The sequence below is a fragment of the Carcharodon carcharias genome, chromosome 16, assembly GCF_017639515.1.
Source record: "Carcharodon carcharias isolate sCarCar2 chromosome 16, sCarCar2.pri, whole genome shotgun sequence".
Lineage (NCBI taxonomy): Eukaryota > Metazoa > Chordata > Chondrichthyes > Lamniformes > Lamnidae > Carcharodon > Carcharodon carcharias.
The window spans coordinates 97,249,330-97,273,158 of NC_054482.1; the positions used below are offsets into that span (position 1 = coordinate 97,249,330).

Sequence of the window (23,829 nt, forward strand, 5' to 3'; positions counted from 1 at the left end):
ACCCCTGTCAAATTAGTTTAAATCCTAACCAGTAGCACCAGCAAAACACCCTGCAAGGAACTCAGTCCCAGCTCTTGGTGCAGCCCAATTCAGGTCCGATCTCCCCTAGAGCCACTCCCAATGCCTCAAGAACCTAAAGCCCTCCCTCTGACACCACCTTCCCAGCCAGGCATTCATCATGAATTTATCCTCCTATTTCTACACTCACTCACGTGTGGTACTGGTGTAATCTGGAGATAACTACTTTTGAGATCCTGCTTGCTACTTTTCTACCTAGCTCCATAAATACTGACTGCTGCACCACATCCCTATTTTTGGCTTTGTCTTTTGTGCCAATGTGAACCACGACCGCTAGCTGTGCACTCTCCTCCGTCAGGGTGCCCTCCAGCTGCTCAGTGACATCTTTAACCCTTATGATGGAAGGAAGTTCTTGGTGAAGCAGCTGAGGATGGTTGTGCCTAGGACACTACCCTGAGGAACTCCTGCAGTGATGCCCTGGAGCTGAGATGATTGGCCTTCAATAATCACAACCATCTTCCCCTATGCTTGGTGTGACTCCAACCAGAGGAGAGTTTCCCTGATTCCACTGACCCCTGCTAGGGCTCCTTGATGCCGCACTCAGTCAAATGCTGCCTTGATGTCAAGGGCAGTCACTCTCAACTCACCTTGGGAATTCATGTTCTTTTGTCCAAGTTTGAACCAAGGCTGTAATGAGGTCAGAAGCTGAGTGAGTCTGGCAGAACCCAAACTGAGCACCAATGAGCAGGTTATTGCTAAGCAAGTGCCATCTGATAGCACTGTTGATGACTCCTTCCATCACTTTACTGATGATCAATATTAGACTGATGGGGCAGTAATTGACCAGGTTATATTTGTCCTGCTTTTTGCGTACAGGAGATACCTGAGCAATTTTCCACATTGCCAGATAGATGCCAGTGTTGTTGCTGTACTGGAAGAGCTTGGCTAGGGATGTGACAAGTTCTGGAGCACATGTTCAGTACTATTGCCAGAATATTGTCAGGGCTTATAGCCTTTGAAGTACCAAGTGCCTTCAGCCATTTCTTGATATCATATGGTGTGAATCGAATTAGCCAAAGCATGGCATTTGTGATGTTGGGTCTTCTGGAAGAGGCAGAGATGGATCATCCATTCGGCACTTCTGGCTGACGATTGTTGCAAATGATTCAGCTTTATCTTTTACACTGATTGAGGATGGGGATAGTTCTGAAGCCTCCTCCTCCAGTGAGTTGTCCACCACCATTCATGACTGGATATAGGGCTACAGAACTTAGATCTGATCCGTTGGTTGTGGAATTGCTTAGTTCTGTCCATCACTTGATGCAAATGTTGTAGTGTTGTAGCTTCATCTAATTTTTAGGTATGCCTGGTGCTGCTCCTGCACTCTTCGTTGAACCAAGGTTGATCCCTTGAATTGGTGGTAATGGTGGAGTGGGGAATATGCTGGGCCATAAGATTACACATTGTGGTTGAGTACAATTCTGCCACTGCTGATGGCACACAGCGCCTCATGGATTCCCAGTCGAGTTGCTAGATCTGTTTGAAATCTATCCCATTTAGCACGGTGGTAGTGCCACACGACATGATGGAGGGCATCCTCAAAGTGAAGACAGGAATTTGTCTCCACTCCTACTGATACTGACATGGACAGATGCATCTGTGGCAGACAGGTTGGTGAGGATGAAGTCAAGTATGTTATTCCCTCTTGTTGGTTCCCTCACCACCTGCCGCAGACCCAGTCTAGCAGCTATGTCCTTTAGGACTTGGCCAGCTCAGTCTGTAGTGGTGCTACTGAGCCACTCTTGGTAATGTACATTGAAGTCCCCCACCCAGAGTACATTCTATGCCGTTGCCACTCTCAGTGCTTCCTCCAAGTGGTGTTCAACATGGAGGAGTGCTGATTCCTCAGCTGAGGGGAGGAGGCAATGATCCGTGGTAATCAGCAGGTAGTCTCCTTGCCCATGTTTGACCTGATGTCACAAGGCTCCATGTGTACTGGTCAAACATGGGCAAGGAAACCTCCTGATTACCACGTACCATGCCACCACCACCCCCCCCCCCCCCCCAAGTTTAGGCTGACTATGGAAAAGGACAAAGAACAATCCAGAGTAAGAATAATTAACTGGGAGAAAGTCACTTCATTGGGTAAGAACGGATATAACCGAATAAACTGGAGTCAAAAGTTGGCAGGGGAAAACAGTAGCTGAACAGTGGACTATATTCAAAGAAGGGATAATTCAGACATAGTCAAGGTATATTCCCCTGGAAGGGAAAGGTAGGGCAAACAAATGCAGGGCTCCTAGATGTCAAAAGGGATAGAAATTAAGATAAAGAAGAACAAGTGTGCTTATGACCCATGTTAGATAGAAAACACAATTGAGAACCAGGCTGAATATAGAAGGTTTGGGGGGGGGGGGGGTGTGGTTTAAAAAGCAAATAAGAGAAGCAAAGAGGAGTATGAAAAGGCTGGCAGTCAACATAAAAGGGAATCCCAAAGTCTTCTGTACGCATATAAATAGTAAAAGGATGGTAAGAGGAGTAGAGCTGATGAGGGACCAAAAAGGGAATTCATACATGGAAACAAGGGACCTAGCTAAGATATTAAATGAACACTCTGTATCTATCTTTACCAAGATGATGCTACCCAGGCCATGGTGAGAGGAGGCAATTCTGACACTAGAAGGACTTACAATTGATAAGGAGGTGGTATTGGTTAGGATGTCTTACTTAAAATGGATAAGGCACCAGGGACCAGATGAGATGCACCCAAAGATACTGAGAGAAGTGAAGTGGAAATTGTGGAGGCACTGGCCATAATTTTTCAGTCTTCCTTAGACTCAAGGTGGTGCAGAGGACTGGAGAACTGCAAATGTTACACCCTTGTTCAAAAAGTAAATAAAGAAAAGGCCAGTCAGTTTAACTTTGGTGGTGGGGAAACAATAATTTGGGACCAATTTAATGGACAAATGCATGTTAATTAAGGAAAGCCAGGATGGATTTCTTAAGGGAAAATTATGTTTAACTAATCCACTGGAGTCCTTTTTGAAGAGGCAACAGAGAAGATTGATGAGAGCAAGGCAATTATGTGGTGTATATGTACTTTCAGAAGGCATTTGATACAGTGCCACACAATAGACTTGTGAACCAAGTTACAGTTCATGGAATAAAAGAGACAGTAGCAACATGGATACAAAATTGGCTGAGTAACAGGAAACAGACAGTGGCGGTTAATGGATGTTTTTCTGGGCTGGAGGAAGGTTTGTAGTGGAGTTCTCTAGAGGTTAATGTTGGGACCTTTGCTTTTACTGATATACATATTAACGACCTGGACCTTAGTGTACAGGACACAATTGCAAAATTCACAGATGATACAAAACTTGGAAACATTGTGAACTGTGAGGAGGATAGTACAGAACTTTGAAATGACTGACAAATTGATGAGATGGGTGGACAGGTGGCAGATGAAGTTCAACATGGTGAAATGCAACGTGATTCATTTTGGTAGGAACTTGGAGAGACAATACAAAATAAAGGTACAACTCTGAAGGGGGTGCAAGAGCAGGGGGTGTATATGTGCATAAGTCAGTGACGGTGGCAGGACAGGTTGAGGGTGGTTAATAAAACACAGTATACTAGGTGTTAATATAGGCATAGATTATAAGAGCAAGATGATGTTGAACTTGCATAAGACACTGGACTCAACAGGAGTATTGTGTCCAGTTCTGGGCGCCACACTTTAGGGAGGATTTGAGAGCATCAGAAAAGATTCAAGAGAATGGTTCCAGGAATGAGAAGCTTCAGTTATAAAAATTGGAGAAGTTGTGACTGTTTTCCTTCAATGCTAGAGGACATTTGATAGAGGTATTCAAAATCATGAGGGGTCTGGGCAGAGCAGCTACAGAGAAACTGTTCCCACTCATGAAGGAATCGTGAATGAGAGGGCACAGGTTTAAAGTGATTGGCAAAAGAAGCAAAAGCAACATGAGAAAATACTTTTTTTTTTTACACACTTCAGTGGTGAACGTCTGGAATGCACTGCCTAAGTGTGTGGTGGAGACAGGTTCAATCAAAGCATTCAATAGGTAAGTAGACTGTTATCTGAAAATGAAGAATGCTTAGGGTTATGCAGAGAAGGCGGGAGAATGACAGTGAATTACTCATTTGGAGAGCTGGTACTGACACTATGGACCGAATAGCCTCCTTCTGCTCAATAGCAATTCTGTGAACTAAGGACTTTTACTGATGATTACAGTGTTCAGCACCATTCATGATTCCTAAGATACTGAAGCATATCCAAATGCAGCAAGACAGGGGCAATGTCCAGGCTTGGGTTGATAAGTGGCAAGTAACTTTCACACCACACAAGTGCCAAGTAATGACCATCTCCAACAAAAGAGAATCCAATCAACTCCTCTTGACATTCAAAAGCATGACTTTGGCTGAATCATCCACCAACACCCTGGGACTATTGACCGGAAACTGAAATGGACCAGCCATCTTTATACTACGGATGCAGGAGCAGGTCAGAGATTAGGAATGCTGCAGCAGCTCACCTCCGAATCCTCAAAGACTGTCCACCATCTACAAGGTCCACCATAGACAGGGGACAAGTCAAGGGTGTGATGGAATACCATCCCTTTGCCTGATTGAATGTGTAGCTCCAACTCTCAAGAAGCTTGATACCACCCAGGGAAATGCAGCTTGCTTGATCGCACCCCATCCACCATGTTAAACACTCATTCCCTCCAACACCACTGCACAACAGCAGCAGGAAGTACTATCTACAAGATGCACTGCAGCAACTCGCCAAGGTTCCTTCCAAACTTGCAAGCTCCACCTTTGCAAGTTCCCTCCAAGTCACACACCATGCTGACTTGAAACCATATTGCAATCCTCTTTGACCAAGCTTTGAGCCATCTGCCCTAGTTAACTCCTTTTGGGGCTCGCTGTCAAATTTTGCTTTATAGCACTCTTATGAAATGCCTTGGGACACTTTGCTATGTTAAAGGCACAGTATAAACAAGTTGTGGACCACTGGCCAACAGAACAAATGGAATCTGATTTTAATTTAAAATATGCAATTACAATTTGTGCTAAGTGCCACAATGTAAATAAATTGATCAAAATATTGCATATCACTGACTTTGCTGCTACCTGTCTTAAATTACAGAAGTGTAATTTTAATTTTGTGTATCATTTTCATAGAATTGTATGGAAATATAAGACAAAGAGGCAGCGCAGCCCAACTAGTCCATGTTGGTGTTTATCCTCCACATGAGCAGTCATCTTAATCCCATGTACCTGTTTTATTCTCATATCCCTTTAGCTCACTGTCCTTCAACTGAGTATCAAACCTATTTCTAAATGGTAACATGGTCTCTGCTTCGATCACTAATTCCAGCAGGTGTTACAGAGTTTCATAGCCTTCTGCGTAAAATGATCTCTTCTCCCAAATTTTTTTACACATTAAAAACCTGTGAAAGTACTCGGGAACTATTGGCAATCGAACAATAGCCAGCATAAATTATTCTTCAGAAATTCTCAAAGATTAATCAGAAACTGTCAGCTAAATGGGGGGAAATTAATCTCATTGATGGCTTCAGAATTCAGCTTTGAGTGGTGAGAGGGAGCATGCAGGAGAAAATACAAACAAGGTGACCAACTGTTCTTCAAAGCATTAATTCTTGGGATGGAAGAACGGAGAAACTAAGAAATGTAATAGTTGCTTCATAATGCATGTATGGAACTAGATCAACTCAACCTTGTGATGCAGTTAGATTTGTGTATATGTTGCAGAGTAGTAATATGTGCCCTTTCACACAACACGCCACTTACAAGCCATGCTTAATCATAAAACTTTAACAACTACATTGAAATACTTGATCATCAGGCAGCCCAAGTAGTGTCCCATTTAACTTGCTGTGAAAAGTTGTGCCAGTGATACTTAGCTATGGTTCTTAAGGCTAATGAAAATGTACAGCCCACATAATTCCAAGCATTTCCGGATACACTGGCAAGTTAATTACTGACACTCTTGTCAAGTGTCATTTTCCACCAAGGACCTCGTCAATCTCCCAGCTTGTGCTTGAATAAGGAGGGTATAAAACCAGGACACTGACTTATTTCTTATGTTCACAGATACTGACTGATCTCCTTTATAACGTTAGCGTTGTGTATTTATTTCCAAATCCATGATTTGGTGCTAAATAGCAGTCATCTGAATGTCAGCACATCTTTCTCCTTAATATAGATAAAAACTCAAGGTTCTAGATCTCTTTTCACTAATGAGCAGGTGCAAGCGCTATAATCCTCTAAAATGTACTAGGAAAGGGAATGGAAATTTTTGAACAGGTAAATTATGATTAGATAAGATCAGCATGCTTTTGAATCTGGCGAAATGTCACCACGCCATTAAGGGAACCTCAAACACTTTGTACAGTTGAACATCCTTATACCAATTTTTCAGATATAGAAGAGATATTCGAGTGTAATTGAATGTAATTTATATTTCAACTGTTAAAAGCTTTTTGTAAATAATGGAAGTACTTTAAAAATAGCTATATATTAAAAATAAAGTTCAGAGCATAGTGAACAGTACTCACTTAGCATCCTTATTAAAGCATCAACTACAGTACTAGATACATTGGCTTTAAACTATTATACCCATGCCAGGAATTCATTCCAGGCTGTACATACCTGGTTTTTCCCTTTCAGCATCAAAATGTTGGTAACTTTTCCAAATGGCAAGCCCAAAGCGATGACCTCAGTTTCCATGACTTCACTGGGCAGTTTCCTAATATGGAGAACACGGGATGGTGCACCAATCATCTTATCGTCACCTTTAAATTTCTTGCTGTCATTGCCGTTAGCTGCAGAACATAATAAAATGCAACATTTACTGAAGTTTGAAAGACATCAGTAAAAAATCTGTTGCCACATGAAAAACATCTTGTAGCTTTTCTTCAAATGATTTTGAAAAAAACGTAGAAACTGCTAGAAGCTGGGAAAAAAAATAGTATAACTAATAGAATGTTAACGGTAATGAATGCAGGCAAATTAGCTGTATTGTAGATGGTCAGGTTGGGCATTCAAAAATCAGTGCACAGTATTGTAGCACTGAACAAAAATTTTCTGCAATTCAAGGTATGGGGAAAAGATGAAGCTTTCGAGCATTTATTTTAGTTAAATTCCACTTTTGGACATTCAAATTTTTAACTACTGATGGAAAAAAGTAATGATTGCTTTTTTCTTCAGAAAACTTGACAACATGGTCAGATTGTAGAGTGGTCTGGTATTTTTCAACATAAAAATGACCATTAAACCTATAAGAGGAGTTAATACAAAGTATGACAAAAACACAACAGGAAGTTACCTGGTACAAGCAGGAAGTGCAAACCATTTATAGTATTTTGTGCACTAAATACTTGACATTTTAAAAATTTCCTTATTTTACAATTTCCTTGAAAAATAAAGCTACAACATGGCTCTACTACATCCAACGATAGCGTAATAATTTACTCCCAAACACAAAACTGGTCATTCGCAATCTGAAATAATTTATTGTAATTCAAGACTATTAAATAATCATATTACTGTACAATCTTCAGTTAACTTTCTTCTTCCTAATTACCTCAAGGGTTGCATGCTAGTTCACATTAAGTGTGCAATGAGCAAATCTTTGTAGGGACATTCAGATAAGCACGAAAAGTAACTTTCTTTGGGGGAGGAGGGGGAGAACTACCAGGAAGTATTCAGTAGCTGCATCAAAGTTCAGGAAACAATAAGTAATAATTAGTTAGAACAGAGAAACTACTTCCTCTGGTGGGAGTCCAGAACAAGGGAACATGCGAAAATTAGGGCAAGGTTGTTCAGAAGTGATGTCAGGAAGCACTTCTTCACACAAAGTAGTGGAAATTTGGATCTCTTCCCCTCCAAAAAACAGCTGACACGAAATCAATTGAAATTTTTAAAACCAAGATAGGTAAGATTCTTGTTAGACAAGCGTAATAAGATTACAGAACCGAGGAGGAATAACTGGAATTGATCTACAACATCAATTATTATCTAGTTGAATAGCATATCAGGCTCCAGGGGTTGAATTCCCTCTCTCTGCTCTTATATTATCACCCATGGCAGAAAGGGAGTCGAGACCAATTGTAATTTTAAGGTCAAGTCGGGTGAGAAGGCAAGGAATAATTGGACGTGACATGGAGATGCAACTAAGTACCCAATGTGAAGTCGTAGATTATATTTTTTATAAATAATGTTTTGATTTGATATAGTCAAACAACAAAACATATGGCAATTTGAAAGGAAAGAATTAGAGTTAGTTGGAATATAGGAATTTCTTTGTAGTACAACGCAGTCTGCAATGGGAGATGCAAAACTGAGGTGCCATGGCACTTCCACTGGGAGAGGTCGATAGTTTCTATTGTTTATATAGTAGGAATATATAAATGGAAATATGCGGACAAAGTGACAAAAATTTTGTAACAAGGAGGTTTTGTCAACAGGAAGGGAGCACAAATATAAAACTTGATGACACTTTGTTAATTCAGCTACAGTATATAAAAATTCTGCTGGGATTTGGATTTTGCAGATGGATTCAGGTGAGCATACAAATTAGCAATCTGTATTACAGCTCATCATTAGGTGAGGTCACTCTTTGATTATAACTGGCTTAACCAAATTAAGAAAACCCACAACAACAAAACTTTAAACTGCTTGATATACTGAAGTACCATATGAGAATAAAATCCAACTTTGGAGCATGTGATCAATATTTCAATGCCTGCATTTAAATAAATTCCTTCACAGATCATATTTTATGAACAAAAGGAATGTATCTTAGTGTGTTGGATCAAATATGTAAGAGGCAGGCTGCTACTTACCAGAATACTAGTCGACCATTACATCAGTTGATTTTGACCGAAAACTAAACAGAAGTCCTTTAAAGCCCAGAACATGCAGGATTTGAAGAGATGGATAGATTGGATTATGACATGTACAGCAACGAAAACCTAAACTTCATTCCCGTTCATGCATCCTAACTGAGTGGACCATGAACAGATAGGGAAGTTTAGAATTTGGTGAGAACAGGAACTCAGTGAACAGGGGAAAGAAGATGTTTCTTTTTGCTTTTAACACTTAGTGGTTTGTGAAAGTTTAAGGCAGTAATTATTTAAAATGTTGTTCAATGTTTTAGCACCTAGTGGAACTTGGCGTGCAAAAAAGGGAAAACACTAAAATGGACCAAAGGAAATCACTATAAACAAATATAATCTAAGAAAATGTAAGGGTCAGCAATAGAAAACTAGGATAATTAAATCGGACTTCAAAAAGTCTGAGAAATTCCAATATCATTCATTCAACTGAGGAAAACATCTCCCAGACCTAGTGATGCCACAGGACAGCTGGTTGGTGAGTAAAACTATCTACTCACCTGTGGGGGAAAAAATTGTAAGTTTTTTCAGACGAAAGCAGTCCACCTAATTTTAATTCAGGCTAATAATTTTTTAAAAACTAGACTGGGATGGAGGCGTGGAAGATGCGGCAGGCCGTGTTTCAGCACTGCAGTTTGTGCAAGATCTCACACAGTGAGATTTCCTACTTCTGCATAAAATGTCTCCAATCACTCACCCTGCTTCAGTCAAATTAAGAGGCGTGCTGAAACATAAGAGAGGGGTTGAAATTCCTGGATAGTTTTATCCAGGACATTTACATCTCTGATGAAAGTGCAGGTGCAGGAATGGGACAATGTCAAAACATAGGTCAACAGGGACTTAGGAAAAGCTGAGCAGGAGATCCCGCAGAAGCTCACTCTGTTCAAAAGGTACGAAGTACTTGCTACCCTTTAGGTCAAGGAGAAAGACTGCAGGGAGGACAGCCACAATGCAGACTAAAGAACTGTAACTTAATAGGCTAACCGATGGGGAGGAAAAAGAACAATCCCCTATAGCTACCACATTTCTGTTAAGGGTAGATGACATCTTATGCTGCCATAAATGTGTCCTGGTGTCAGTATAAGGGATATCTTGGGGAGGCTGGAGAGGACTTTGGAAAGGGAGGAGAAAATCCTGTTAAGGTGACATGTTGGAACAAAAAGCATAAGTAGGAAAAGGAAGATCATCCTGCTGAGAGGGTATCTGGAACTAAGGGCTAAATTACAAAGTGGAACCTTCAGGTCAATTATTTCTGGATTATCTAAATGAGCCACATGCAAATTGAGAGACAGACAGCCATGTGGCTTAAGGACTCCAGTGGGAAAGAGAGGCTCCTTTTTATGGGACACAGTATTGGGATGGGAAGGAACTGTACTGGTGCGACAGGTTCTACCTCAGCCAGAACGGGATCAGTATAATAGCATAAAAGGATAAACAGAGAGACAGCAAGCTTTTTAAAATGAAGTCAGGAGGGGCATCAACAAAAGAACTAAACAAGTAAATAAATAAACAAAACAGGAAAGATGAACATAGGTCAGACTAAACTAAGAGAAGGCTGTAAATGGTCAGGGAATAAATAGCTATAAAATAGCAGTGTAAAAATGTGTTAAAAAAGGAAGAGAAAGTAACTGTTGAAATGAGTTGTTTGTGCAGCTATGCAGTGTTGGTAATAAAACAGGGCAATTGGATAAAATAATATGTTGCAAGAAACCAAATATAGTGGGAATTACTGAGAGCTGGCTACAGGAAATTAATAACTGCAGATTAAATATTCCAGGATGCAATACATTTAGGAAAGATGGAACGAGATAAACAGGAGGTGGAGGAGCTATGCTTATTTGAGTAGAAAAAAATGATGCGGCCAACAACAAAACAGTGGACAGAGATAAAATAAAGAATAAATCACAGAGATAGTCTATGACAACCTAATAGTGGAATGGAGGTGAAAGAAGAAATATGCAAACAAATTAGGAAAATGACTAAGGAACAGAACTAGGGTTCAACTATGCTAAAATAATTGGCTAAGAGGTAGGTAAAGGAGACAAGGGAATGGAATTCCTACAAACTTTACAGGATTCCTTTCTGACCCAGTATGTACGAAGACCAACAAGAGATGATGGGGTGGGAGGAGAGAAAAGGAAGGATCTCCTACTGGATTTGGTAAAGTGTAATGAACCAGGGCAGATAAAAGTAAAAGTAAGGAAATACCTAGGCAATAGTAACCATAATATTATACGCTTTAAGGTGAGCATTGAAAAGGACAGAAGCATGACCAAGACCCAGGTAATAGATTGCAGAAAAATCGATTTTATGGGGCTGAGAAAAGAACGTTGGAAAGTATTGTGAAATAATAATGTAGAACAGCAATGGAAAACATTTAAGATGGCGTTCAGAGAGTCCTTGAAAAATATATTCTACTAAAAAATAAGAATAAACTGAACACAAATGAGTCACCGTGGATGAATAAAAGAATAAGGGAAAAATTGAGGGTAAGGAAAGAGGCATACCCCAATAAACATGGGGACGGTAGGGACAACATGACAAGTGAGAATACAAAAAGATTAGGAAAGAGGTGAAAAAATTAGGAAGGCAAACAGGAAATATGAAATTATCAAGGTTTATTACACAAACTAGTAGAATATTCTACAAATGCAATCAAGTAAAAACGAGGAAGGAAATAGAGCCACTAAGGAATGGGCAGGATAAAAATCACAGACAGCAACAGCAAGAATCACAGAAATATTTCATACTTTGCTTCAGAATTCACTAAGGAGGCAAATCAGAAGGTGAGAGCAGAAATGACATAACCACATTTAAAATAAATAAACAAATCAAAATCAAAGTGGATAAAACGTCTGGTCCGGATGTTTTGTGTATCTGTGAATTTTAAAACCTGGATTATATCACCCAATATATGCTAACCAACTTTGAAGATGCTGACACAATTTTTTTTTAAACTTTGTGCCGCAAGGCAAATGTGTGGATGCCTTACGAGGGCTGTTCAAGGTTTTCACTACCAACAATCATGGGAGGTCCTGTTCTGACAGTTGCTGCCTCCCAATAACCAGGCTAGAAATCAGAACACTTCCATGTTCAGATGAATCCTCCAAAAAAATTAGTGGTTTTGGAAGGCCAAAGGTAATGGGGGGGGGGGGGGTCACAAGGTTAACTTCCATTCTATTTTCTTGAAACTTATATCGAATAAATGGAGTTGAGATACAAATCAGCCATGGTCCAATTAAGTCATTGAATAGTGCACACATTCCTATGAAAAATAGGAGCTGTTGCCTGCCAGGATCATCTTCCTCTCTTAATGGTTGAACACTTATTGAAACTTCTGCAAGTAGGTTTTCCTCTTGAAATGGTGAACTATGAGGTGAGTGAGTACATCTGTGTTGTCTACTCCAATCAAGTGTTGGGAAAGTCGGGAGATGGCGGATGAATTAAATAGGTATTTTGCTTTGGTCTCCACTATAGAGGACACGAGTAACATCCCAGAAATAGCTGTAAATCATGAAATGGAAGGGAGGAACGCAGGAAAATTACAATCACCAGGGAAGTAGTATTGAGCAAATTCTTGGAGCTGCAGGCTGACAAATCCCCAGGATGGGCTTCACCCTAAGGTCTTGAAAGAAGTGGCTGGTGAGATAGTTGATGCAGTGGATTTAATTTTCCAAAATTTCCTAGATTTGGAGAAGGTTCCATTCGATTGGAAAATAGTAAATGTAACTCCCTTTTCCAAAAAAGGAGCGGGAGAGAAAGCAGAAAGCTACAGGCCACTTAGTCTAACATCTGTCAGAGAAAATGTTCAAAGTTATTATTAAAGATGTGTTAGTAGGCACTTGGAAAAATTCAAGGCCATCAGGCAATATGGTTTTGTGAAAGGAAAATCATGTTTAACCAATTTACTGGAGTTCTTTGAAGGAGTCACATGTGCTGCGGATAAAGGGGAACCGGTGGACGTACTGTACTTAGATTTCCAGAAGGCATTTGATGAAGTGCCACATCAAAGGTTATTATGGAAAATAAAAGCTCACGGTGTAGGGGGCAACATAATGGTATGGATAGAAGATTGGCCAGCTAACAGAAAGCAGAGAGTTGGCATAAATGAGTCTTCTTCTGGTTGGCAGGATGTGACGAGTGGTGTGCCACAGGATTTTACAATTTATATAAATGACTTGGATAAAGGGATCGACGATATGATTGATGACATAAAGATAGGCAGGAAAGGAAATTGTGATGAGGACATAAGGAGGCTACAAAGCAACATAGATACGTTAAGTGAGTGCGCAAAAGATCTGGCAAATTGAAGTATAATGTGGGCAAATATGAAATTGTTCATTTTGGCATGAGGAATAAAAAAGTTTATAATCTAAATGGCGAGAGATTGCAGAGCTTTGAGATTCAGAGGGATCCAGGTGTCCTAGTGCATGAGTCATAAAAGGCTAGAATGCAGGTACAGCATGTAATTAGGAAAGCTAATAGAATGTTATAATTTATTGTGAGGGAATTGATCACAAAAGTAGGGAGGTTATGCTTCAGCTGTACAGGGCACTGGCGAGACCACATCTGGAGTATTGTGTACAGTACTGGTCTCCTTATTTAAGGAAAGATGTAAAAGCGTTAGAAGCAATTCAAACAAGGTTTACTAGGCTATTACCAGGAATGGGTGGGTTGTCTCATGGGGAAAGGTTGGCCAGGTTAGGCTTGTATCCACTGCAATTTAGAACAATAATTGAAACCTTTAAGATCCTGAGGGGTCTTGGCAAGATGGATGTGGAAAAGATGGCCTACTTCTGTTCCTAATTCATATCTTATGTATGTTGGGCAGAGTTTGAAATTCAGACACCCTTGGTCAGCTCAATCAGACAGACAGGAAGAGAGGCCTCTTTTGGTTCTCGTAGCAAAGAATGCCTGCACTACTGCCTTCAATTCAACATCATGCAATCCATTTGGTCATCCGTCATGTATCTATGCCCTTTACAGGTGATCACTTATTACACAAGGGGCATCTTCATATGCAAGATTCAGAGGTTGCTTGATCATCAGGAGAGATTGGGGGAGGCCTCCACAGGGCAACAACTGGCTCAGCTAGTTTAGAAATTATGAATGACAAATATTATTTCAACCAATAGGAAGAACATTTATTAATAGCCACCCTGACCACCTGAGGTGATCATCTCTGGTACTGACTTCAACAAACCAGAAACCAGCACTCTAAGAAATCTGGAATAACCCTCAGTACAAAATATCCTTAGTTGCTGTTTACTCTTTTCCCTTTCAACTGTACACCAAACTACTAACTTACTGATCTCTATGCACAATGCTGCCATATTATAGACTTCCATAAATAAACTGTTGAATTATCTCAAGATTTCATGTTTATGACCATAAAGTGGAGAGTTGAAAAACTGCTACAGTGGTTTGATCCCAAATTCAAACTAGTTTCTGCAGCTAAATAATTCAAAGCAGTCTTTTTCAACATTGATTGTTAAGACTGAACAGGTTGCAACTGAATAGCAGTATTCAATATGAAGGACATTTAAGGAACAGCCATTTTCAATAATTATGTTTATTTGGCTCTTGTATGTGAACTCAACAAACAACTAGTTTATCTAACGAGGAGTTCTGTCGAAGGGTCATGAGGACTCGAAACGTCAACTCTTTTCTTCTCCGCCGATGCTGCCAGACCTGCTGAGTTTTTCCAGGTAATTCTGTTTTTGTTCTAGTTTATCTTGACAATTCTTTTTACAAAGTCAAATAAGTGACCTCTTTTGACTGTGCTGAAGGCTTACTGCAATGGGTATTTCAGAAGCTCTCCCAATGCCACTGGATATCTGATTTGAAGATCTGTGTGATGGCAGCAGCAGAGAACACAGATTTAATTTCCCTATACCCAGTGCTCCCAATCTCAGTTGCACTTGTATAGAGAACCAAAGTCAAAAGGAGGGTAATTCTTGTCTAATTTACACACCTTTAAAAGGCTCACTTAAATGCAAGATGGCCAATCATCAACTCTGCAATTGGCCAGGCTTGAAAATCCAGGGAGAAAATTCAGGAAATGTTCCATTTCAAAATGGCATAGACAATGCATTAGGGGGAAAAAAATCATATATCACTACGCCTTCAATTATGAAACAGGGTTTCTGGATTTATCCTAGAGGGCGAATTCTGCAATTTTACTCCTTAATCTCATTCATTAACTGTGCTGGCAGTGCACTAACCAAAAAAAGACTATTTAAGCAATTGTCATTCTCGATTATCAGTGAAAACTAGAAAGTAGTGAAAATACATCACCTGTGCACTACCATCCAAACCTGTAGGGAAGCACCAGACCATCATTCAACAGTGTGTACTTAATATAATGCTTATCTTTTAATACAAAAGTCACAATAAAGAATTACAGTTCTAAATAGTGGACTAGGCAACCTACCAGTAACAACCACACTGCTCATGGTAGAGTTTGAGCTGCTGAGAATGGTTCCAGAAAGTTCGTCAGATCCCCGCTGCAAAAAATAAAAAATCCATAATTTCATTACAGCTATTCAGAACACCACTTTCATGCACTAATTTTTCAAAATGGCTCCTGGAAACCAATGTAATTAAAATGCTTCTTCATATTATGGTCAAGCAAAATCAAGTAAAAAGTCAACACACACCTATAGGAATGTGAAATCTGTGGGGCAACCAATATAGCCAGACACAAACCAGAGACAAAACAAAAATCAATGATAAAATGAATTTAACAGCACCAATTCTTTAAACTCTACAACCAAGAGCTATGATACAACCAATTTTTACTTTAACCGGTTTCCAAGTCTTATTTGAAGGAGCCTAGAGTCCTCTACCCAAAATTGCTAAGTATTGTCACTAATGACATAAAAAATGCATTTTTTCCTGTTAAGAAAAATCAATTTCTCACCATATTGGCATTGCATAGTATGAATATCTAAAATAAAATGTTGGTCACTTTAATTCTTAGGGGTCCTGCAAACAAGTTTACCCAGTGGTAATATTTCTGAGATACAAACCCAACTGGTTACACTTATTAGGTTACCATGTGTCTTCAACAGTGTTAATTTTCTAGCTTAGCTTATTACAATAAAGCCACAACTATTATTCAAGTACTTCTGCGATGCCTTGTGCTTCAGTGCATAAGTTGAAAAGATGTAAAATAAAATTCTCTAAGCAGTCAATGACCCACAATCCATGGCAATTCAAGCCTTAATGCTACAGTAATTCAGTTAGTTAGTTTTCTTATTTGCTGGTTACTTATAGTCAGATTTTGTGGGCCTGCAGTTTTGCAAGGTATCATTCTTAACACTTTTGCCTCATTGGAGGACAAATTCCAATACAGAAGACCACAAACTCATTAGCATCGAGAGGAATGTGAATTAATGGGAATACTGATAATAAGCTTTGTGTGCTTAAAAATAGTATACAGAATAAAGACATTTTGTCAATGCAATATACTTAACACTTCAAAAAGCTATGATATTTACTTCCTTTTCCCCAACTAGATCAGCAAATCAACAAAAACATTTTGCTCAAAAGTACTAGCCCCCAAAAACTTCTAAGCCACATAAATCGGAACAGACTTCCATTTTCCTACATACAATTCATCTGCTGCACGAATATAACATGAGGTATAAGCTACATAATTATCAGTTGTGAAACAAAAGTAGGCACCTCAAGCACAAACTAGGCTCAAGAAAAACCGTAAAATTTATAGACACCAATCCATTTCTTGTGATGAGAATCAAAACCAAATGCTGTCAACAGATAAAGTAGGGATGCACAGGGGAGTGAAATAATTGGGTTAGGACACAAATCCAATTGACAGGACATGCATACCTATGACGTTAATTCAGGTCTGATGCTCAAAATCCGGCATCCTTGGGATCGAAGCCATGCCGGGTTTCAGGTTTTCCTGGATTTTGGACATTGGATATATCATCAGACCACCAAATTCACAAGCTTCACATGCCCGTTGGGTATCCCCAAGCAGCTCAAACCACTGAGAGTCTTGAGTATGTGTTGGAAGACAGGGTGGCAAGGAAATAGGGATCAGTGACCAGGAAGGAGAAGGTAATGATCGCAAATAGGGCAAGCAGTGACCAAAGGTTTTTAATGCACTCTTTCACCTCCTGGCTTTGTATTTTTTCTACCTTTCCTGGTAGAGACTGGCAGTGGTCTCTTTAAAGACTGTTGCTTAAGCTGCGCCATCCTTGGTGGCTGCATTCAGGGCGAACCAATTGCATAAAGGGAGGGCAGAACATAAAATAGGCATTAGGCTTCTTACTGGTACATGCAAAAACACTAATGTCTGTTTGAGGCACAGGCCCTGGGTACTTTTTTTGATGCAGATGTCTGCCTCAGAATGTGTGCACTGCCTGCTGTGTCATCACTGATTTAACTAAATCTCAAAAATGTCTAGTTTTCGGTTAGCCTAATTTTGGATAACATCCTTCTATGTACAAAAATTACTCTGGACTCAAAATAACAGATTGTAACAATTTATTTACATAACAATCAAATGTCCCAAGTTGCTTCACAGGCGCATTAAAACAAAGTATGACACTGAGCCACATAAGGAGATACAAGATCAGATCACCAAAAGCTTGGTCAAAGAGAGGGTTTTAAGTGTCTTAAAAGAGGATAGCAAGGTACAAAAGCAGAGTGATGTTGGGAGGGAATTCCAGAGGTTGGGGCCTAGGCAACTGAAGGCAGGGCCAACATTAATGGAGCAATTAAAACTGGGAATGCACAAGAGGCCAAAATTAGAGGAGCACAGATATCTCTTTGTGAACAAGAGAATAATATGCGTCACTTATTTGAAAATCTATATTTGAAATGTTTCCATAGAGTGCAAATAGTTCAGATTTCACATCTGCTCTCTTTTTCATAACTTTTGCCCGCCCAAATGTATATTCAACCAATAATCTGAGATGGGAAAATAAATGCTCTGAAAATAACAAGGAGCCATAATAAAACAAAGTTCTAGCATAACCTCAAGTTTTAAAATGAAAGACATGAATATGCACTGGGTGGATATTCTTTAACCTCAGCTAACTATTTCTGTTAAATCTTGCCATACAATCAGAACAGATTTTGCATGTATCCATGACAGCCCCTCCCCCACAATGGCTGGGACTTGGTTTACGTTACGCTTGACCTCTCTAGTAATACCACCAAGAACGGACTAAATTTTGTCAAAACACCTTTGAAAATGCTGTCTCATGCAGTTTGGTGTTAAGGGTTAAAACTGAATTAATAAAATGCATTTAAAAAGGTTACTCAACTTTTAAATAATTACAGGTATTGCTTTACAGATACTTTAGCAAATATAAGATCACTATAAAGAACTTGTTGATAGGCAAAATACTAAGTGGGTTTCAATTCAAAGTATGCAAATAGGAAAACCAGAGCCGTATTTTTAAAAATTACCATTAGGTTGGCATACAAATCTTTGGTACATAGGCCCATCAACAAGCCAAATCAAAAAAAAGACAATACTGCAAAATTTGAATTTAAATAAGCACATGTAGATTGAGCCAGGAAGAGGGTTAAGAAAAAGTTGTATTACTTTGAGCTAATTATTTTTTGAAAATAATAAAAATATGGCAACCAAAATCTAATGGAAATGTTGGCAAATGCTTTAGAAACATACTAATTTGATGTGTGATGCATAAGTAAAATCCAAACAGGAATTGTAAACTGAACTATAAGCACAACTTAGACTATTTACCAGAAATTCAATGGAAACATTTCAGTAGTAAAAGCCTATCTGAAAATCCTGTATTGAAAAACATTAAAATGTGTTTCTTCTCATTTAATCCTGAAATAAAATTATGAGGGAGATATAGCTTTTAAAGTGCAGGCTAATCATTATAAAACAGACCTTACCAGTTAAGCATCAGCCAAGTCTTCAGTTCTGGCTTTGCAATTGCCAGGAAACAGGAAATCATCATTTGAAAGTGATTATAGATAAACAGCTAGTCACTACACTGAAAGAATGACATTCTAATCTAAACTTGGCAGAAAAGAAAAAAATTAGGCAAATCAGCCTTTCTTACTTGTGCATCCAATCAAAGAGCCTATCAACTGCTTTGGGTGACAGTGCATATTACAAGTATCTAGAAGAAAGCGTCTAAAATGAACAAAGCAATTAAAAATGCATCAACTTCAAACAGATGTCATGGTGAATATTACTCCCTTGAAGAAGTCGGCATCTTAAGCTTTCACCTGAAACAATAATGCAGTTGTGTAGCTTTAAATACTTATTGCCTCCACACTATTTGTATTCACTTATAATTTCAGTCCTCTACTACATGTATTCCCTTTGCCCACCATATAAATAGAAAGGAAAAAGTAGAGGGAAAAGCAGCAAAGTAAATCTTCAATTGGGAATTTCATTAAATGTTGAACTAGTGAAGCTATTTCAATATAGCTTAAGTAATCTTCTAACTTCTGTGGCCTGCAAATCAAAGATGCAACTTCTAAAATTATCTTTTTTCCCATTCATCTATTCACAAGCATGAAAACCAAAGCTGGAGATGTGAGAGAAAAAAAAAACCAAGCATCAAAATGCAGTGCAGTAAAACTTCACTAGGAAAACAATGCTGAAATACATGCTAAATAATTTGATTCGTACTGGCTAAATTGTGTCACTGTAGTATTAACATTGCAGTATCAAAAATTAATCAATTTCTAAAAGCTTTGTCATGAACAGAAATTAAGAGCAGATATTGTTTTATCTTACTCTTACTTTTTAGGTTGATCATTTCCCATTCTGGCAATTTTCTAGTGTTTGAAGTTGTTACAAAATTCTCACTTAATTTAATAGTACTAGCAAAGCTTAAGGCTACAATAAAAATTGGTGCATTGCTTTACTTTTAAATGCTAAATCATTTCTACAAACTTAGGCTTTAAGTCTGCGTCAATGTCTTCATCTTTTGGTTTGATTTTAAACAGTGACTTCTGTAATCATTAGGGTTAGACTATAGGCCTCAGGCATTCAATATCTCTATTACTTCGCTGATTTAATAAAATATGAAAGCAGCATTGTGTCTTTGTGATACCACAATTTCTGCTTACTTTCCTCAAATATCTTTATTTTAAACCAATTTTCTCCTCTACTCTTGTGGTTTCTTTGTGCACCGGCAGCCCTACATTATCTTGCTTAAGGGTACAACAGCAAGGTTAGAGTTAGGTTTATTGCTATTTGGTCACAGGAAGCATTGAAGCTGAGCCATTCCTTTCATCCAAAGGGCTTGTATGTAGACTTGCCAGCAGACACACTGGACATTGATCTGGATCAGGCAGGAATTCTGGCAGAGTTTCCTGTCATTAGTCTAAGGGCAACAAGTCAACAGAAGCACCTGAATATCACACCAAAGTTCAGGGAACAAATAGAGTCCTTTTAGCTTAAGCTCAAAATCATATAAAAACAATATATTTAAACAATAAGCCATAGGAGTGCTCCTTTATGTTTTTCTATCAGATCACACCAGTTCTTTTAATTATTCCAAAGATTTGATGAAATAATAGTAAATTCAAATATAACTGTTTCAATGATCCTGATTACTGACACTATTAAACACACCAGGTTATTTTGTAATATCTCTTCATTTCACAGGTAAGCACAATCCTACATCTCGATCAACAAAATTGTCTGCTTTAAAATCTTTTAGGCGTTGCAACGCCATAATGACCTTAATATCATTTTAAGTTTATAAAGCAATGAAAAATTGATCAGGTCACAGTTGTAAAATTAAATGCAGTTGTAATGCTTCTGCAATTTAATTGCCTCACAGGAACGGTGACCAACAATTTAGATACTATTCATAATGGTGCATGAGACCAGAGAATCTGAAAAATAGCTCTACCAAAAAATAAGTATTCTATAGTGAGGGAATTGATTACAACCCAAACACACAAGAATGACTGTTGTTTCTAATCAATCCAAACAGAAATAGGAAATCAAGTTTATACATAGGAACACATGAACCGGACCAGTCAACAGCTTAATCAAAGAGTCGATTTATGAGAACGTCAATACAATTAAGCAAGATTAGGCATTTTAAAAATCACATATAGCTATCCAAATGGAGAGGATTTTATGTCAAAATTCCCAACTGCTGTATTTTTAAAAATCCCTGGAAAATACTGGTTTGACACCAATTTAAAACTTATATAACTCAACAACCAGAACAAAATAACAGCATCAATTGTTTGGAGAATTCTCAGTATTAGATTACGAAACACAAATAAGGAAAGAAGTGCAGTGAACAGCAAATTCCAACTAAAACTGGTGTTTGATTTAATGCAGACTCCATGAAGATAATTGATCCCATTTAGGGGAAAAAAAACTTGCATTTATATGATGCCTTTCATGACAAAAAATTTCACAGCCAAAGTACTTCTGAAGTATAATTGCTCTTGTACTGTAGTAAAATGCCATAGCCAATTTGTACAAAGTGCAGAGATAAATATGTTAGCCAGGATACTGGAAGGGCTCCCTTTGTCATCCATGAAGAGCCATAGGATCTTCTGCATCCAATTGAGGAGACAGGTGGGACATTGCATAACATCTCATCTAAAAGAAGGCACCTCCAACACTGCAGCATTCCATCAGTATTGCACCAGCATAATAGGCTAGATTGCATGCAACACTCAGTGGTGATAGTGAAGCCTGACCATTTGAGTAAAAGGCAAGAGTACTATAGCTGAGACAAAATGAGGTTTATGCTATACATTCTGAAAAATATAATCTATACCAGAATTTAATTTTCTCGTGCTGATATAAAGGAATAGGGAATAGTCATGTTTTAGGTATGTACTGAATATAGACACCAAAATTCTCAAAAACAGTGCAAAATAAGAGTGACGATTTGTCAGTCAAATAAATAAGATAACATGTTAATTACTGATGTTAAATTCATCTGTTTGCTGAATCACAAAAGTTATCCACAATTTTGGGACTGCTTCTTCTAGGTTGAGAATGGTCCACTAGTCAGTTTAATAACTGCCAAAAATACTTTTCTCCTATTTTCGCTAATGAGAAGGAACAGGCAGAAACAAACAAAAACAAATCTTTCCAAAGCTATCTGTTCAGACGACTGATGTGTGCAAACTAGCATTATTCAACTGTAGTCCCTTTTGAATCTAGGCTTGTTGTTCCAGTTCTATAAAATTATCAAGTAGGGAAGAGACAATCATTATGGAACATTTCGTAGTGCATGCTGTCACCTGCAATTATGACTACAGCAGCAGCACTGTGTGACAAATGAGGTAGTTGCCAGTTCTAGAGACTGCACATAAACAGGTGGTTTATGCAAGTGTGTTTTGCAAGATAGTAATTGGCCTCGAACCTCCAAAACACCTTGATATGGAGTAATGGAATGAGATAAATAGGGTACAACATCAGACATGAATTACTTTCCTGGAATTCCAACTTTCAATGAGAGCTTGAAGACTTCGCTGCAAATGAAAGCTGAGAATAATTTAAAATTTCATAAATATTGTCATTTTCATGTTACTTTACATAGTGTTTACAGCATGGAAACAGAGGTCATTCAGCCCAAAAAGCCTATGCAGGTGTCTTTTTTATGCTCCGCACAAGCCTGCTCCTGTACTTCCTGGCTTTGAAGGTGGTCATATGAACAATTGTACAATAAAAATTAACACAAATCATTAAACAAAAATACACAGCAGTTTATTTCCTGCATTATGCAAAAGATTCAGGTAAACACATAAATGGCAAGATGTCCTGTAATTTTAAACTGCATCATTTTGCACATTAGCCCGTATGATAAACCCAGATTATTCCCATTTCTAGCAATATATCCCTACACCAATTATTTTAAGTTATTGAATATATTACAGAAAATAACAGTGTGGTGAATCACAGTTCTCCACATCATCCAGATGTGATTTTGGCCCTATACATAATGAGTGATCTATAACCTTCCACTGTTTTTGCATCAGTCCATGGCAAGTTATTCTTTGGTCCTCAATATATCTCAAAGAAATAACATTTGCAACTTATTGAGAAAAAGAATGGAGCACAATGCAGAAGTACTACGTTTTAATATAGCATTGACTTCACATGAACCGGTCAACAGTATTAGAAAGACAAAACCTTGATTTTGCAACAATGTTTACTTACTACACTTTATTCAGAAAAACTGTTCAGGCTAGCTTGAATTTAATAACCTGAATAAAATTGATAATTTTATGATGCATGCAAGAACAGAGAGACCTCGGGATGTTTGTAAATTCTTTAAGATGGCAGGGCAACTTCAGAAGAAAATCATTTGGGACCCTTGGCTTTATTAATGGAGGAGCTGAGCACAAAGACAGGTAAGTTATGTTAAAATAGTGGTTAGGACTCAATTGTACTATTGTGTCCAATTATGGGCATCACACTGAGGAAGGATGTCAAGGTCTTGGAGGGCACAGAGGCTATTTCCTAGAACAGGTAAGGGACTTCAGCTATGTAGAGAGACTGGAGAAGCTGGGGTTGTTCTCCTGAGAGTATCACAGTATCTTTACAATGCAGGAGGCCATTCGGCCCATTGAGTCTGCACCGGATCTCTGAAACAGCATTCCACCTAGTCCTACTCCCCTGCCTTATCCCCGTAACCTTGTACATTCTCTCTTTTCAGGTAGAAATCCAATTCCCTTTCTAACCTGCCTCCACCACTCTTTCAAGAAGTTTGTTCCAGACTCCAAACACCCTTTGGGTGAAAAGATTTTTCCTCGTCACATTTACTACATTTGTCAATTATTTTCAATCTGTGCCCTCTAGTTCTTTAAGTTCTCTTCATGGGAAGTTTCTCACTATTTACCCTGTCCATAACCCTCA

At 38.6% G+C, this 23,829-nt stretch overlaps 1 protein-coding gene across 3 annotated transcripts in view; it reads right to left on the reverse strand.

Moving 5' to 3' along the window:
* The window catches only part of ptbp2a (polypyrimidine tract binding protein 2a), an 81,974-nt gene that overhangs the window by 54,579 nt on the left and 3,566 nt on the right, over nt 1-23,829 (reverse strand). For all 3 annotated transcript variants that reach the window (XM_041207933.1, XM_041207932.1, XM_041207931.1), the window contains exons 3-4: nt 15,394-15,466; nt 6,715-6,887 (exon numbers count right to left, since the gene is read on the reverse strand). In XM_041207933.1, coding sequence (XP_041063867.1) covers nt 6,715-6,887; nt 15,394-15,466 — 246 coding nt within the window. The remainder of the gene's footprint in view (nt 1-6,714; nt 6,888-15,393; nt 15,467-23,829) is intronic.